The sequence below is a fragment of the Zalophus californianus genome, chromosome 7, assembly GCF_009762305.2.
Source record: "Zalophus californianus isolate mZalCal1 chromosome 7, mZalCal1.pri.v2, whole genome shotgun sequence".
NCBI classification, from domain to species: domain Eukaryota; kingdom Metazoa; phylum Chordata; class Mammalia; order Carnivora; family Otariidae; genus Zalophus; species Zalophus californianus.
The window spans coordinates 115368883-115384436 of NC_045601.1; the positions used below are offsets into that span (position 1 = coordinate 115368883).

General features: G+C 54.4%; 1 protein-coding gene across 10 annotated transcripts in view; it reads right to left on the bottom strand.

Moving 5' to 3' along the window:
* Positions 1 to 15554, bottom strand: part of ANKS1A (ankyrin repeat and sterile alpha motif domain containing 1A) — a 176558-nt gene that overhangs the window by 16817 nt on the left and 144187 nt on the right. For 9 of the 10 annotated variants that reach the window (XM_027602588.2, XM_027602591.2, XM_027602586.2 and 6 more), the window contains 2 exons: positions 14660 to 14726; positions 9350 to 9456 (listed from right to left, as the gene is read on the bottom strand). In XM_027602588.2, coding sequence (XP_027458389.1) covers positions 9350 to 9456; positions 14660 to 14726 — 174 coding nt within the window. Of the gene's footprint in view, positions 1 to 9349; positions 10044 to 14659; positions 14727 to 15554 lie in introns of those variants that run through there. The other variant, XM_027602596.2, reaches the window with a different exon arrangement.

Genomic DNA, 15554 nt, shown 5'->3' on the forward strand with positions numbered 1-15554 from the left:
CCGAGATGCAAGGCCAAGGGATGTTTTAGCCCCTCCTCAAAGAAGACAAGCCCCTCAGCGTGGAGGTGCTGGGCAGAGCCAAGGCACCAGCTCTGGGTACTCCTTTGCTAGGGCCCCGATTCCATGGCAGACTGTGAGGTCAGTCGGCCTCTCCTGGGTCTGGCCGATCCTGCTCCTCCTGCTGCTGGGAATCCAGGACCCAGCAGTTCAGGTAGTGTGTCAAGCCCCTTAAGGGCAAACACTGCAAACTGATCACCCGGCTTAAACTCAGCCCTTGTGGAAGCAATCCAGAGCAGGGTAAGGCCCATAGGTGGCCTGGGGGGAAGCCCAGACTGCTGTGGCCACAGTGAGCCACAGAGCCCTGCTCCTCCTACTCACTCTCTGCCCCCTCTCCCAAAGTCCTTCCTGCTCTCCCTGGGCGGGCCCCTTGCGCCCCAGACTGCCCGGGGCTGCTTGCCCCCTCTCTCTGCTGGCCTACCTGCGAGGATCCACGGGTAGTTAGCACAACCCCAGCCTCAGAAGGAGCTCCTGGCTCAGACCAGGGCCTGGGACGGCCCAGAGCTGGGGCCAGGTACGTGCCCTAGGAATCACAAAAACCTGCCTGCAGTGGGGGAAGTCACAGTGTCCACTGGCAGGTTAAGTCATGGGGTGCCCGTGGACCCCAGTGTGGGCAGTCACTGCAGCTAGTCCTGAGAGACAGCTAAATGTCACGGGCAAAGGTGTGCGAGCAACACAGGAGAATGTGGAAAAAGCAGGCTCACAGACAGCGCACCCGGGCACTCCACGTCTGGGCCCATCAGTGACCGAATGTCAGCCCCTCCGGGATCTGGCCCCCACTCAAATGAAGGCAGATACCTGATGGAAGAGTGCCTCCTGGCAGAGCAGCACTGGACTGGACTTGCCTCCTGAGGAGGTCTGTCATCACCCCTGAAGTGGCTTCCAGACTTCTCGCTGGGCCCGCCCCTCCAGCCTCATTTCCATATTCACTGTGGCCACTCTCACTTCATTCACTTGGTCAGTTCTCCTGCCATCAGTCATAAAAAAGCAAAGACTCAAACCTCTCTTGGGGGAGAAAGCATGAGACAGAGCTGTGGTCCTGGCCAAGTTTCGCCTCTGGGGAAAGCCTGGCACCTCAGGTCCCTCTCCTCTCCAACCCGTCTTTGTGGGGAGGGATGCTCCCAAGGAGGCATCAGTAACAAATGATGGGCTCAGTCTGTGAGAGGCCTGCACACATGTCCACCTCTGGTCAGGCTCTGGGGCAAGTCCGGCCCCCCACCCTCCGCCGGATCTCTGTGTGTGGAGGCCCTGACTCAGCGCCCCCAGGCCCCAGCTGGTTCATGGTATATTTACTGCGCAGTCTCTTCAGGAATGTTGTCGGTTTCCACTGCTTTTACGGGGCCCTGCCTCTATCTTCCCCGCATCAAAAACATTTTTTTTCTGAATAGAAAAGTTATACAAGTTTATTGTAGTGCATTTTAAAAATAAAGCATAAAGAAAAATGTAAAAGCCACCCACAGATCCATCACCTCACAGGAAAACAAGGGGTACCATTCTGGTATTTTTTCTTTTTCTTTCTGGTATTTTTTCTAAGAGAATATTTCTTAAAAGGTAGGATTGGAATCAGTTCTATCAGTTTGGTGTATTTTTCTAAGCTTTTATTTTAAAAACTTTTAGCAAAATTGGGATCATAGTATATATATTGTTCTTTTGTTTTGTTTGTTTTTTCCCACATTCTCCTGTGTTGCTCGCACACCTTTGCCCATGACATTTAGCTGTCTCTCAGGACTAGCTGCAGTGACTGTCTGCACTGGGGTCCACAGGCATGCCATGACTTAAACTGCCAGCGGACACTGTGGCTTCCCCCACCGCAGGCGGGTTTTTGCAGTTCCTAGGGCATGTAGCCGGCCCCAGCACTGGGCCATCCCGGGCCCGGTCCCCTGGGGTGCAGGTGGCTGCACACAGAACAGGTCCCTAGTCTGAGCCAAGAGCGCCTTCTGAGGCTGGGGTTGTGCTAACCACCTGTGGATCCTCGCAGGTGGGCCAACAGAGAGAGGGGGTGCAGGAAGGACCTTTGGGAGAGGGGGCAGAGAGTGAGTAGGAGGGGCAGGGCTCTGTGGCTCACCGCTGTGGCCCCAAATGTTAATAATGATGGAAAACAGAAGCCATGCTCCCTGAAGCCTGCATGTGTTCACTCACCTGGGGGCTGAGGGCTTTCTGTGTGCCAGCTACATGCAAGGCAGCGGCTGTATGAAGGAATAAGAACCTGTTCAAATAAGAACTGAGTTCAAATTCCAATTTTGCTGTTCAAGGTTCTTACACACTTAGAACCTTGTAAATAGGAATAAGCAAACCCCCTTACCTCCGGATTTGCAGGTTAAATAAGGAAGCTGAGCACTGACCTGCTGGCAAGAACCAGGTGTTCAAGGATGCTTCTTGTGTCTGTTCACTGCGGTCTGGCCCAGCCAACCTGTGCCTGCCCTGGGGCTGGGTCACAGAACTTCCCGAACTGACACCTTCCCCCCAGCTCGAGCCCCTGAGCCACAGGAGCGGCTCAGCCCTGCCCCACACCCCCTGCTCTCCCCTACCCTGCTGCAGCACAGACCTGTCCTCACCCGGAAAGACAGAACTTGATGGTGACCAATGCAACCAGTTCCACAGAAGAGGAGGAAGAAGTACGAATGTCACCAGTTCTGTTTCTGAAGCCAGAGGCCCTCTCTACCTGTCAATCTCAGAAGGGCTCCTCCTAAGGATGGGTGCCACAGGACCAGTGTCGGGACTTGCCTCCCAGTGGTGTGGAAACAACACCCCTTTGTGATCCTTGCTCTCCCAATCAGGTTCTTGGTGTCCCCATTCTCTCCATACCAGGCCCAGCATCCTTCCCTCCATCTGCTACCCATCATCCCCAAACAACTGCCTCTCTGAGGCCTTCTCTGAGGTCAAGGTGCTGTATTCACCCCCCAAATCAGCCGCTGAAGTTAGCTAGGCCCAAGGCAGTCTGGAGTCAAAGGGTTCAGTTCCAAGACCACCCAAAGCAAGCTTTACACCATGGACCTGAGGACAAAACCAATGTGCGCCCGGCAGAGAACGGCCGCTGCCTGCCCTCCATGAGGAGAACATGCCACCTTACCGCCTTATATTCTTGTGGTTACGGCCGGCCTGAGTGGCTGTTATGTGTCACAACAGGGAACAGTGTGTCCCCTGCAGAACTTATGCCCCCATAAAGTAAGCAGTCAAATGAGATGCCATGGGACAGGGGATAAACAGGGGGGCACAAAATCTTATGGGGGGTGCTCCTGGAGGAAAACCCACATCTCCTGACTCCCAGTCTGGTTCTCTTTGCAAATAAGTAGAACCTCAACTTTTCCCTTGAGCCTTTCTCCCGCCAGTTGACTTAACTGTGGCCTCAGCAAGCAGCTGACCTTCACTGAGATATCCTGTGGTGGTGGGAGGTGCAGAGCCAGAGGGCTTCAGTGGGGCCCCTAGCCAGTGCCAAGAGCTTACTGGGGTCTGATTCCCACCAGCTTCTTTTTCCAGCCTTCTGTAGAGTAGCTCCCAACACACAATGGGTAGGTGGAATGTCTGCCTGACCCAGATAGGCACCTGCAAATGATGCCAGGTAGCACTAGCTCACTCACTGGCTCACATGCCAGGGCCCTTCTTTGAGGGTACGCACTGAGCACGAGGCCCAGACATAGCATGTTCCTGGGAAACGAGGTTTAGAGACTAGAGTGAGAGATGGGAGCCCGACTCGAGGCCCAGGAGACCCGCTTCTAGTCACAGCTCAGCCATCTGCTTGAGGAGCAACCTTGAGCAAATGACTTAATCCAAGAGTCCTCAGCGTGGAGTCTATGGACCCCAGGAATCCACTGATGGGCTTCAGGGATGCCTGTGAGTACCTGAATTTTAACTGACACTTGGTGTGTGAGGAGGTCTGTGCATCTGATAGAGACACATGGGCCCCTGGGCCCTGCCCTGTGGGCTTCACTTTCTGCACATGTGCATTGGTGGGGGTTGGAATACGTGAACACTCAGACATCTGAGATACCAGCACAGAAACCCCTGTTGCTGCTCATGGTCAGAATCCACAGAACAGGGGCGCCCGGGTGGCTTAGTTGTTAAGTGTCTGTCTTTGGCTCAGGTCATGATCCCGAGCTCCTAGGATCGAGCCCCTCATCAGGCTCCCTGCTCCACGGGAAGCCTGCTTCTCCCTCTCCCACTCCCCCTGCTTATGTTCCCTCTCTCGCTGTGTCTCTCTCTGTCAAATAAATAAATAAAATCTAAAAAAAGAAAAAAGAAACCACAGAACAGTCCAATTCCATCTTAAAGTGTACTTAGTTAATTTCACAGACATGAAAATAGTTCTCCGTTCCTTTCACTGTCAAGGGGACTGGAGAAGGCCAGAGCAGTACCAGGGGAAACCACCGTGGGACTCCAGCTGCCATCTCCCCGACCCCGAAGAACTCCACACTGTCTGGCAGACAGAAAGGAAGAGGGAGAGCAAAAGAGTGCATGGCCTGGAAAGAAGCCCAAAGTGAGCCTGCTTGTCTCAAGGTAAAAGGGCCCAGCAGAGACAAGGAAGCATCTGGTGGTGCATCCACCCCTGAGATCCCCTGAGGAGTTAAGTGACCACAGAAATGAGTCAGCCCAGGAGGCAGGATCCACACTGTCTGAGAGTATTCCTTTCAAAGCCCAGCTCCCAGCTCCATGGACCCTCGAATGCCCCTAGTTGAGGAAAATCTCCCTATCGGGCCTTGCTTCACACTGGGACACAGAAAATTCTGACACAACAGCCAGCAGTTAGAGCACTCTGTGGGGAGAAGAGGGGGCTAGGGCAGCTGGAGAAGTCGAGGCAGGGGGGAGGCGTCTAGACAGCAGTGCCGCAGCAGGCCCAGGCCAAAAGAGGCCCCTTGAAGCCTGAGAGGGAAGAAGGCAAAGGGAGGGAGCACGGGAAGTCAGGGTGGGAACCCAAGGGCATGGCCTCCCTGTGCACAGAATGCCCCCTCCAGATCGAGTGAGAAGCTAATCCGGGGACAGAGCAGGGAGAGAAGCTCCGGGGTCTGGAGACCTGGCTGGAAACTTCATAGAGGCCAATGAAGAAGGACCTCCTCCCTGAGCCTGTGCCGTTCAGCTCTCAGAGCTCACTCCTCTTCACCTGTCATGCCTCCCCAACACACAGGCACAAGCTGGCCTGGTCTCAGAAACAGAGAGGAAAACAGTAGGAGCCTAGCTGCATGTGGCAGAAGCCTCTGGAGAAATAAATTGACAGGAGGAGCAAGAGGCCTCCGTGACGACGCTGGCTCTAAGAGGCGTCGGGCTCGCGGCTGAGTCTGTTTCTAACCCATCCTGAGCCGGCTGCCAGACTCATTTCCCTGTTCCGTTTGTCTGTCCGCCCAGCGGAGCCCCCACCACATGCCCGCTCCCCGCCGTGCCCTGTCATCTAAGGTGCAGCCCGACCCCAGGGGCTCTCTGCCTCCTGAGGGCTACAGCCAGAGGGCCCCCCATAACATGGCCATCAAGGCCACTCACAGTCAAGCCCAGCCCACCTCTCCTGCCTGGCCAAGGCCCTGCCCCCTCACTATACTCACTATACCAACCTCCTTATTCTCTGCAGACCGCTCAGGCCCCATACTCATCCCTCCTCTGTGCATGGGCTCTCTGAGTATCACAGACCCGGCAAACCCTCAGACAGCAAGTGTGACCCAGAAGTTCAAAGTTGCACAGATCTGGGCTAGCATCTTGGCCCTGCCACTTACTGGCAGTGCCTCTGCCCTCTGGGCCTCACAGCCCCATCTGAGACTCGACCAACAATACGCCCAGGGCCGTGGGCCAGCTCAGTGCCCAGCACGCGGTCCACAGTCGGGAAGGTGGGTTCTCCTCCCGTGTTCCTGCAGCACCTACACACCTCACCACAGCACTTAACACTTGCCTGCTCTATTGTTTTTATTGCTTTATGTGCCTGTTTTCCCAGCCAGACCATCAAGTTCCTTCAGACACATGCATTATTTGCTTTTCTGACTTCAGATCCATTCATTCATTGTAGGAAATGCAGAAAACCCATTACATTCCAAAAAAGAGAGTAAGCCACCTACAGTCCTCCTTAGATAACCACCGGAAACATTTTGGCTGAACCCCTTGCACCTCTTGTGCAGAGAGGTTTTCTTTTTTGAAAATTAAGATCATGTTGCATATGGATTTTTGTGTCTTGATTTCTTCACTCAACAATCCAAGGTGAGCATTTCTCCAATCAGACATTCCTCAAAAACATTTTTTTAAAAGATTTTATTTATTTATTCATGACAGACAGAGAGAGAGAGAGAGAGAGAGAAGCAGAGGGAGAAGCAGGCTCCCAAGGAGCAGGGAGCCCGATGCGGGACTCGATCGCAGGACCCTGGGATCATGACCTGAGCCGAAGGCAGACGCTTAACCATCTGAGCCACCCAGGCGCCCTCAAAAACATTTTTTTAACATCCACCTAACACTCCAACATGTGGAGCACCATCACTGACTCAACTGCCAACCCGTGAAGGGAGGTCAGGTTCAGTCCCTAGACAGGGAGACCTGCACCAGCACGCGTGGAGCTACCAACTGTCCTGCCGTGTTGATCAAATGCATTTCCTCCCTTCTCCTAAGAAAGCCCATTTCCCATGGACAAGACTCGGGGTGAAAAACGGAACTGGCTGTGATGTATGAGCCAGCGTGCTGGGCTGGCTGGCAGAGGCGGGAGCCAGATTCCTGGGCCCTGTCTCCCAGGGCCTGGTGTAGGCCGGATCAGCTGAGGGAACACCCGGCAGCCCCCACTGCCCTGGCTGTGACCCCTCCAAATCGAAGGTGCTTTCTGCCTATAGGCAAAGGAGTGTGAATAAAGTTCAAGGTGCAATGCTGGTCTAGCTCAGTCATCCCATCACAGGAAGAACAGCCCAGAATAAGAGGATGTTGGCGTAGACAAGACCCAGGAGGGCATGACAGAAAGTCTTCAATTTTCTAAGGGGCGTAAGTGTGTTCTCTGTGGCCCAAAAGGTACACCTGGGGCCAAGGGACAGAAACCACAAGGAAACAGATATTGGCTCAGCCTGAGCAACACAAAGAACGAGCGGCTACTACTTTGTAAAGTGGTGAATCCCCTGTCACTGGAGAGCATCAGGGTCAAGATTATCTGGAAGGGCATCAGGTACAGATGATGAGACCCACACGATGGTGAAGCCCCACCCACCCTGACACGGAACTGTGGGACCCGTCACAGGGAAATGCTACAGCAGCGCATTGTCTGTGAAACACTCTTCGTGTCCATATGTTCCTCCTACCTCTAGAGCCCGGCTCCCTGGGAGCTACTTGCGCATCTTGCAGAAGACTCTCCCGGGCATTTCAGAACCAAGAAAAACATCTGCAACGACTGAAAACCCAACTACATGGACATATACCACAGCTAACGTTACGGAAATTATACCATATGCACCGAGAGAATGTTTCTAAATAAAAATGCCCCCCTTCTTGTATGTTTTTTCCTTTTTTCTGGTTGCTAAAACAATTAGCCTTACAGTCCATCTGGCAATTTACATGCAATTACCCAGGATGCTTTGCATGGCTACTCAGGCCACTCTAGATATCAGAAGTAACAGGCTCAACTGAGGTGTAATCAGCATTCTTTCCTGTACAGACTCCGCCTGCCAGTGCCCCGCCGGAAACGAGAGAGCAGTGACAAGGAACAGCTCGTGCCCAGGGCAACAGGAGGAGCCTAAAAAAGGTCCTGGAAAGACTGAGCTGCGGGCCTCCCTTGATGAGTGTCCTTCCCCGAAAGAAAGAGACACATTCTAATAGAGGCCCTGCATCCTGTGTGGATGTTTGGCTCAGGGCCAGATTTACCAAGATGCCCGCCTAGCTACTTTCTGGGCATGAGCACAGGGAGGGGCAGGGAAGCGGTTTTAAGAGTCTTGATGTTCAAAGGTTGGGAACCTTACCCTTTCCAAAATTAGCAGAAGGAGAGTTGAGAAGTCAAGAGCTCAGCCTCTAAAATACTGAAGCACAGGGAGGGGGACACTGTGAAGTCCACAGCCCCCACCCCTTGCCTGTCTGACAGCTGGTCTGGTGTAGGGGGCGTGCTGGGAGAGGGAAGGTCCCTCAGCACTCAGCACCAGAGGCCAACTGCCCCAGCTCACTGGCTGAACCCCCACCTCTATCCTGGGTTTGTCGGCCTTCCCCCAGGACCATGGGGAGTCAGGGATTAAGTTATAAGAGCCATAAATATACCCAGGTTAACTTAAAAAAAAATTACTATTTAAAAACCTAAGATTTTTAAAAGCTGAAAAATAACTGGCCCTAAGCTGGCTTTGGAAGGGTGGTTTGCTATAGATTTTACTGCCTGCCCTGGAGATGGAGATGGCCCAGGTGAGGCACGCCTGTCCTAGTGAGGGTTCCTCCCGGCAGCCACAGGCCAGCACCCTAGGCAAGCTGTTATTCAGAAAGCACCAAATGCAAGCCTGTCAGTGGGAAACCCACAGGGACCCACACTGGAGCTAGGAGCTCTGGGCTGACTGACCCCAACCCCTTTACTTCACCATCTCCTGAAAGGCTTCCAGGAGAGGGAAGCTCATGGGTACCCTGCCTGAACTACTTTCTGGACTGACAGAAGGAGCACTGGATCCTAAGTCCAGGGTCCCAGCCAGGCCCAGACTCCACAGGCAGCCTGAGGAAAAACACCTAGATTTTTCTTTTTCTTTGACATCTTGTGTTGTGTAAGAAGACAGTATAAAATGATACCTCAGAAAAGCAACCAATCCTTCCAACCGCCAATTCAGCCTCTTCTCTGGGCCATCCCTGAGGTTAGGATTCCCTGAGGCTGCATGGCCACATTCCCCACCCTGGATGCTTGGCCTGGGCTGGGCAGGGAAGAGGCCTTTCTGCTGGACAATAAAGGAAACTTCTGGTATCCAACAGAGATGGGACAGGGAGTCACCACAGGGAACCGGGCTGTCCCGTCCATCAAAACTCCCAGTGTCTGACCCAGAACAAGATGGCCTTGAGGCCTCACCGCATAGCACATGGTCTGAAGCTTGAGAGGGGGACCAGCAAGGGGCAAAGGTCTGTGGTCAGGTACCCTATCTCTCTGGACACAGACTTGTAAAGAGCCCGTCCGACCGAACTGTTTCGGGGAGCAGAGTTGAAGGGAACAGAGTTTAAAAAGAACGCACACGACACTCGGCTGATTTCCTGGATGTCTAAGTCACTTCCTTCACGCTTCTCTGGGATACAGGTCTACGTACTGTTTCACACTCCAGCAGGGGCCACGGGAGATCAGAGAAGCCTGGTTCCGCAGGGCTGCACCCCACCCCTGAGGAGGCCTCCGGGCACTTACCAGGAAGCGGACATCGTCAAAGCCATTCAGAAGCAACTTGCTCTCATACTGCTGCAGCCCCACCGCCTCCAGCCACTCCCCGACGCTCTGCTCCAGCGTCCGTGAACCTGACGAGAGAGGAACCGGCAGACGCTTGAAAAGGGAAAAACCATTAAGGCGGTAGCAGCGGCACTCTGAGGAAGACAGATGGCACTGCCACATCATAGTCATTACCATAAAGCCGCCCGACTATGTACAAGAGACCAGAGGGCAGAGGACCTGCAGCTCCTCTTCCGGGTGCAGGCCAAGGGCAGGACGGCCCGGGCTGCACACACACACACACCCCCGCCCCCCTCAGTCCGAGCTGCTCCGGGGCTGCGGTGGCACATGCACAGTTGCCGCCCACAGGTCGGAGGGGAGTTCCTCGTCAGCGTTCACACTGAGGTATTTCAGGAAGTCTGTTCCCATAGGCACTAGAGGGGCTGGGGGGCTCCTCTCATCCATGCAACTTCTGGAGCCCCCGTGGGGCCGTGGGTGAGGGGCAAGTCCTGTGACCTTGCAGCACACACTGGCCAGGAGGGCGCACGCATCTTCATGCAGCTGAGGGACACAGGCACACAGCGAGGGCTCCGGGAGGGAAGCAGTGGGTGGCGGCTGTTCACGGGGACCCAGCACATGCAATGCAAGCAGCACAGAACCCGGCAGGGGGAGAAAAGAGACTTTTACTTGTTTTCCCCCAGCAGTCCCGGAATAAGCAAACCATGGCCACCAGCCCTTTGTGCTCAGAGGCTCAAGGCAGAGGGGCCGAGAGTGCGGCGCCTGGGCCGCGGCCCGGGAATCGGGCTCAGGTGTGGCTCGGCTGTGACAGCGACATCACACTCCTTCAGGCTGCGCAGCCGGCGGGGCCAGGAGCCCAGTCCACAGCTAGACTCTGGCTGCTGGCGAGCGGGGCGTCTCCCGCGCCAGGGCGCTGTCCGAAGGGCTGCCTTCCCGGGCCGGGCTCTCTTGTCGGGGCTGGGCATTCATTTTCCTCTTCTGAGAGTGGCTGTTCCTGTGACTCGCCTGCCTGCTCAGGTGGAAAGCAGGCAGGCAGATCCAGTTCTTGGCTAAAGAAGACAAAACCCAGCCCGATGAAAGAAAGGGGAAAAGGAAGCGGTCCTCTGTCAGCTGAGCTGTGGCGGCTTAAGTCTATTCACGTTCGGCGCTGTTCTCTCTTTGGCTGAGTGATAAAGACAGCAACTGTCTTCCCAGGGTCTCCGGACCTTGACGTTCTCCTCGGAGGGCAAGTGGGGAAGGGACGACATGTATCTGCTCTGCTCCTCGCGCCGGACAGGGGCGTGTGGTGGGGTGGGGAGAAACAGAGTTCAGCCCTCCCGGCAGACCTGAGCTGAGCGCTTAACCCCCACCTACTTCTCTGGTTCTCCTGGGCAAGAACAGATAAAAGAAGGAAAAAAAAAAAAGAGGAAGGGAGGAAAAAGAAGAACTAACTACGAAAACATCACCTCCAGAGAACTCTTGACACGGTGAAAGTCATTCTGTTGTTTTCCTGGCACTTTCTGCCCTTCAAGGCAGGTCAAGGCCAACTGGCTTGGTGGTCTAGGAGCCCCGGGTGACCCACTGTCCTGGGCTCTGCAGAAGAGCTGGTGGTCAGGGACCCGGCGGCCTCCCGATGCACGCTGCGGCAGCACTCCGAGACGCTGGGTCCCCTGCCCTTGAGTGGGGCTGACTGCTCCAGGGAACCTAGGCGGCGGGCTCTTGTGTGCCCATGAAGTCAAGTGTCCCCGGCTGCTGATTCATTCCTGCTTGTAATCCCTCAGCCGGGCAGCTGTGGTCCTGCCTGCTCCCGGTGGATGTGTGCGCTCACAGAACCGCAGCAGAGTGCTTTGTCTGGAGGCTCCTGGGCTCCACGCTGCCTGCTGCCGGCCCCACAGCCCTCGCTCGCTCTCATAATGTCTGGCCCTCCCCTTCTCCCCTCCCCACCCTCCTCCCTTCCACGCTCAGGAAAATACATCAGGGATCGGACATCGGAGCAGAAGCTGCCGCCGCCGCCGCTGCCGCCGCCACTGAGGGAGGAAGACACAGCAGCACAAGCACCAGAGCAAAATGACAGGTTCCCCGGCATCTCATGTCAGCCGGCACACATGCATATGAAAAGCGGAGATGGGGACTCTACCTGCAGCTCAAGGGGCTGGAAATAGCTTATCGGGGACAGAGAAGGCACATTCCTACAGTTTGGGCCAATAGTTTCTAGGACAGCCAGGGAAGGGGACAGAGGAGTGACACGGCCCTGAGGGCACAGCCCACAGGTGAAGTGACCCCCGCCCCAACTCACCACATGAGAAAGATTGTGCCTCCCTGCCAAGAGGACAAGCCATTGGGGCACCCCAAAACCAGCGACGACAATAAAGACAGTACACCTAATATTCCTCAGGTAAGCAAGCGTACTCAACACCTTGGGGAAGAGACTTCTCTCTGGGCCCGTCGGAACCCAGGGGAGAAGCACCAGGCCCAGAGCAGGCTCTTCACGATCTAGAGGAGGAGGGCATGGGAGGGGAGGCACCAAGGAAAAGGCCCAAACCCCAAGTACAGCTGTGAAGACAGAAAATGTAACATGTAGAGACAAAGACCCAGGGCCCACATGCCACCCTCTAAACGTGCTGGGGGATGCCTATAGCTCAACACGCTGTAGATGGCCCTGGTGAAGAAGGGGGCTCTGTGTGCAGGGAGATCAGGCCCCAGAGGAGCCTGCAGTGAACGGCTACTCAACAGCTAAAACAGTTGGCTTTAGCAAACGACAGCAAGTGATCTCTTCCGCTGCTTGACAGACAGGCCTTTGTTGAAGGCAGCCAGAGGCCTGGGCTAGTGGGAAGGCTCCCCCTCCCGGGACCCCTGACAGTGGAATGAGCTGTGAAACCTGTCTGTTGGGGATTCAGGTAACTAGCTCCAGTGCTGGAAGCTCAGGTTCCCAAGGCCCAAGACAAGAGTAAGACTCCAGTTCCACGTAGGGTCTCGCCCTTCAGGACACGATCCTCTGCGAAACCAGTCACACTGAGCGATCCTGTGCTTAGCTAATGGCTGCCTGCCGGGTGGCCTGCTCCTCCTCCTCCCAGGCTGGCAACGCTAGAGCCCAAGCCTCTTCTCCTAGAACCAGAAGCCTAAGGACAATCTGGACCCTGCTATTGACTATCCAAAATAAGCGAGAATTCTGCTCTCGTCTGAGCTGAAAGCTGGTGCTCCCTGAGGTCCTGGGGAAAGCCCCCTCCCGACCCATCGGGTGGAAGACAGAGTTCAGGGGCAGAGCTGAGTCTACTCCCTCCATGCTTCCTGGACTGGCAGCAGTCCAGACACAGGGGGCTGGGTCTCTCTGTGGCACGGGTGGACGCACCCTCTGTTCGGGTGGCCGTTCTCGTGTGCCCACCCTGGACTCTCCTAAGCTGCTGTATGGAGGATGGCTCAACTCAGCGGTGCTAACACAGGGCTGTACGCTGGGATCCAGTCTGTGGGGGTAAGAACTGGTGGGTAGGACCCACAGGGCAAGGAAAGAGCTCAGTGTCACCACCCTGAAGGAGAAGGGCTCTTCCAGAAATGTGTTTTCCAGAGGTGCTGCCACATCTCCTAATTTACCAAAGTTGAGAGGTAATGGCCTGCTCTGACCCAAACTCTCAAGCACATGCACTCCTTGGACATAGAGGGGTACAGGGAAGCAGAAAGCAGCTTCAACTGAACTGACTATCGATCCCATTCCTGGCTGACCCAAAGCACAGCTCTGAAAACTAGCAATGGTGTTTGTCTCGGTATTGAGCATCTATTCCCATCAAACACTTGACTCTTGATAAAGCCCTACACAACAGAGTGTGAGATTGTTTATCTGAGTGTGGAGTCAGCACATGGAAACAGAGCCACAAACTCTTAGCCAGAAGAGCCACCTCTACAGATCCCAGCATGATCCAAGACTGAAAGAGATGGACCAAACTGGGCTGGGCCCTCTCTGCTAGGAGCCAGGGAAACAAGGTTGCTGGAGGGAGGAGGCTCCAGGACCCCAGCTGGAAAAGTGGTGGAGGGAGACAAGCCAGGGGAGCAGATGTTCCTCTTCTCTAGGTTTTCCAATATGACTAAGTAATTATTTCATGGACAAAAGACGAGCAGAGCTACCACTTACCTCTTTTGCTCAAGTTTTTGTATCTAGTACTCATTCCCAACAAACCTATAAGGTAGGTACTATTACCAAATGTTGTAGCTTGGGAATTGCGGGCTCAGAGAGATTAAGTGACTCACCCAAGACCTGTAAGTATCCAGAAGCAGAATTTGAACCCAGGGCTGAGGCTTCAGAGCCCATACTCCTTCCATAAGCACCTCGGCCTCAGCAGCTCCTTTCTCCCTGAGCTGCAACTAGAGGTGTCACTTGGGCTAGGAGGCCAATCCAGGCTGGAGCCTCCTGAATGAGCAGGGAATCCCACCCCTTCAGTTAGAGAGGCATTTCTCAACGACAGGAAGAGGCCAAGCCCCACGGAGCTGCTCTCAGCCTGGGAGTTCTGGTGGCAGGGGGTCTACAGATGCTTGGGGGAAGGGGTATGAGACTTGCTCTGGCAAAGAGACACCTTTAGAAATGTCACCTCGGCTGAGAAAAGTAATACAACCACAATTCTATTATCAAGGAAAACAGCTCAGATACGGCCTCTCTAGGTGCCCACTTCAAACAAAGGAAACTGAGGCCGACCTCACCCTTAGGCTTTGAAAAGAAAAGCATGCCCAAGAGTGGCAGTGATCTGGAGTAAAAATGATGAGTGACTAGGTAAATGGAAAAATGCAGAAAAAGACGTAAGGAGGGGAAGCAAAGCCACCCCCTCCAGGTGATGCAGGCTAACAGTCTGACCCTACTGATCTGAGCCAATGCTCTGCCACTGGCATGGAGCAGGCAAACGCAAACTACTTTCTCACAAAGGGCTAGTGCCAGAGCTGTCTGGGAAGCTGGACAGACCAACGCTCATGTGCACTCCAATTTAAGCCGATCGAGAAAGCCTATGTTTACAGACATAATTACAGATAAGTGACAACCATTAACTTAAAAAAAAAAACAACGAAACCTTCCTAATAGGTGGGCCTAAAATGCAACTCCCCTCCGATCTGTCAAAAGTGTCGTAACTCTAAAATAACAGCTCGGTGGGCCATACAGATATGTGAGGTTCTGAACTGCAGGAGCATAGTGCGGGCTGAGGCTGACCTTTCTCACCCACCACATGTCTGTCTTCTGGGTCAGAGGAAAAAAAACCTGAGCCAGAAAGGAGCCAAAGGTCTGTGTTCCACAGAGAAAATGGCTGCTTGGTACGATACCTGAGATCTTCTGCTGTTCCTGAGAAAAGTCAATCCCTTCGCCAATAGAGCTCATGATTTTCTCAATCTGGAACAGAAGAAAGAGGAACAAAAAGGAGAGGTTGTCAGGCTCAGGTTAAACATTGCCAGCTCACCATCAGCACCCACGGCGGGGTGCGAGGGTGGGGGAGGCCCTCCAGGTCTCTTCCAGATAATTCCAAGGTCCAGCACCAACCTGCGACGGATCAGAACTCTTTGCCGCTCAGATCAAGAAAGGCCTTTCTGTGACCACAGCCTAATGGGGGCAAAAGGCAGGCTTCGAGGAGAGGGAGTGGGAAACAACCTGAGCTCAGCTGCTGGAAATGCCGGCGAATCTTCCTTCCGAGGCATTTATGTATCGCTCCCTGCAGCAGTTCCCCCAGCTCAGCAGAAACGGGGCACAGGGGGCAACAGCAGGCCAGGCCTGGCACATTTCACTGCTCACACCAGAATTTAAATTCCATGAAAGCAGAGACTTGGCCAACTTGGTTACATGCGACACCCCAAGTGCCTAGAGCAGTGCCTGGCAAATGCTAGCATTCAACAGATAATTATTATTGCCTGGCTGCCAGCTCTGAGGGCTGAGGACAATTTTGAGAGCTGAGACAAGCAGAGAACCTGAACATGGGAGCCTCGTAGAAGTCAAAGTGAGGCAGGCATATAACTCTGATCAGAGAATATTTTGCTCCCTGAAGGTACAGAAACATATCCTTCCTCCTGATCGTAGCAGAGCAAGCTGGTCTCGAAGCATCCAATGTCTCCAGCACTGCCCTCTGTATGGACCACCTGTTCCAGCCATCTGGCTTTGGTCACCCTGAGCCAGAGCCAAGCCCCCAACTCCAGGAAACCTGGCCAGGGGCAGGGCAATAAGGAGGAG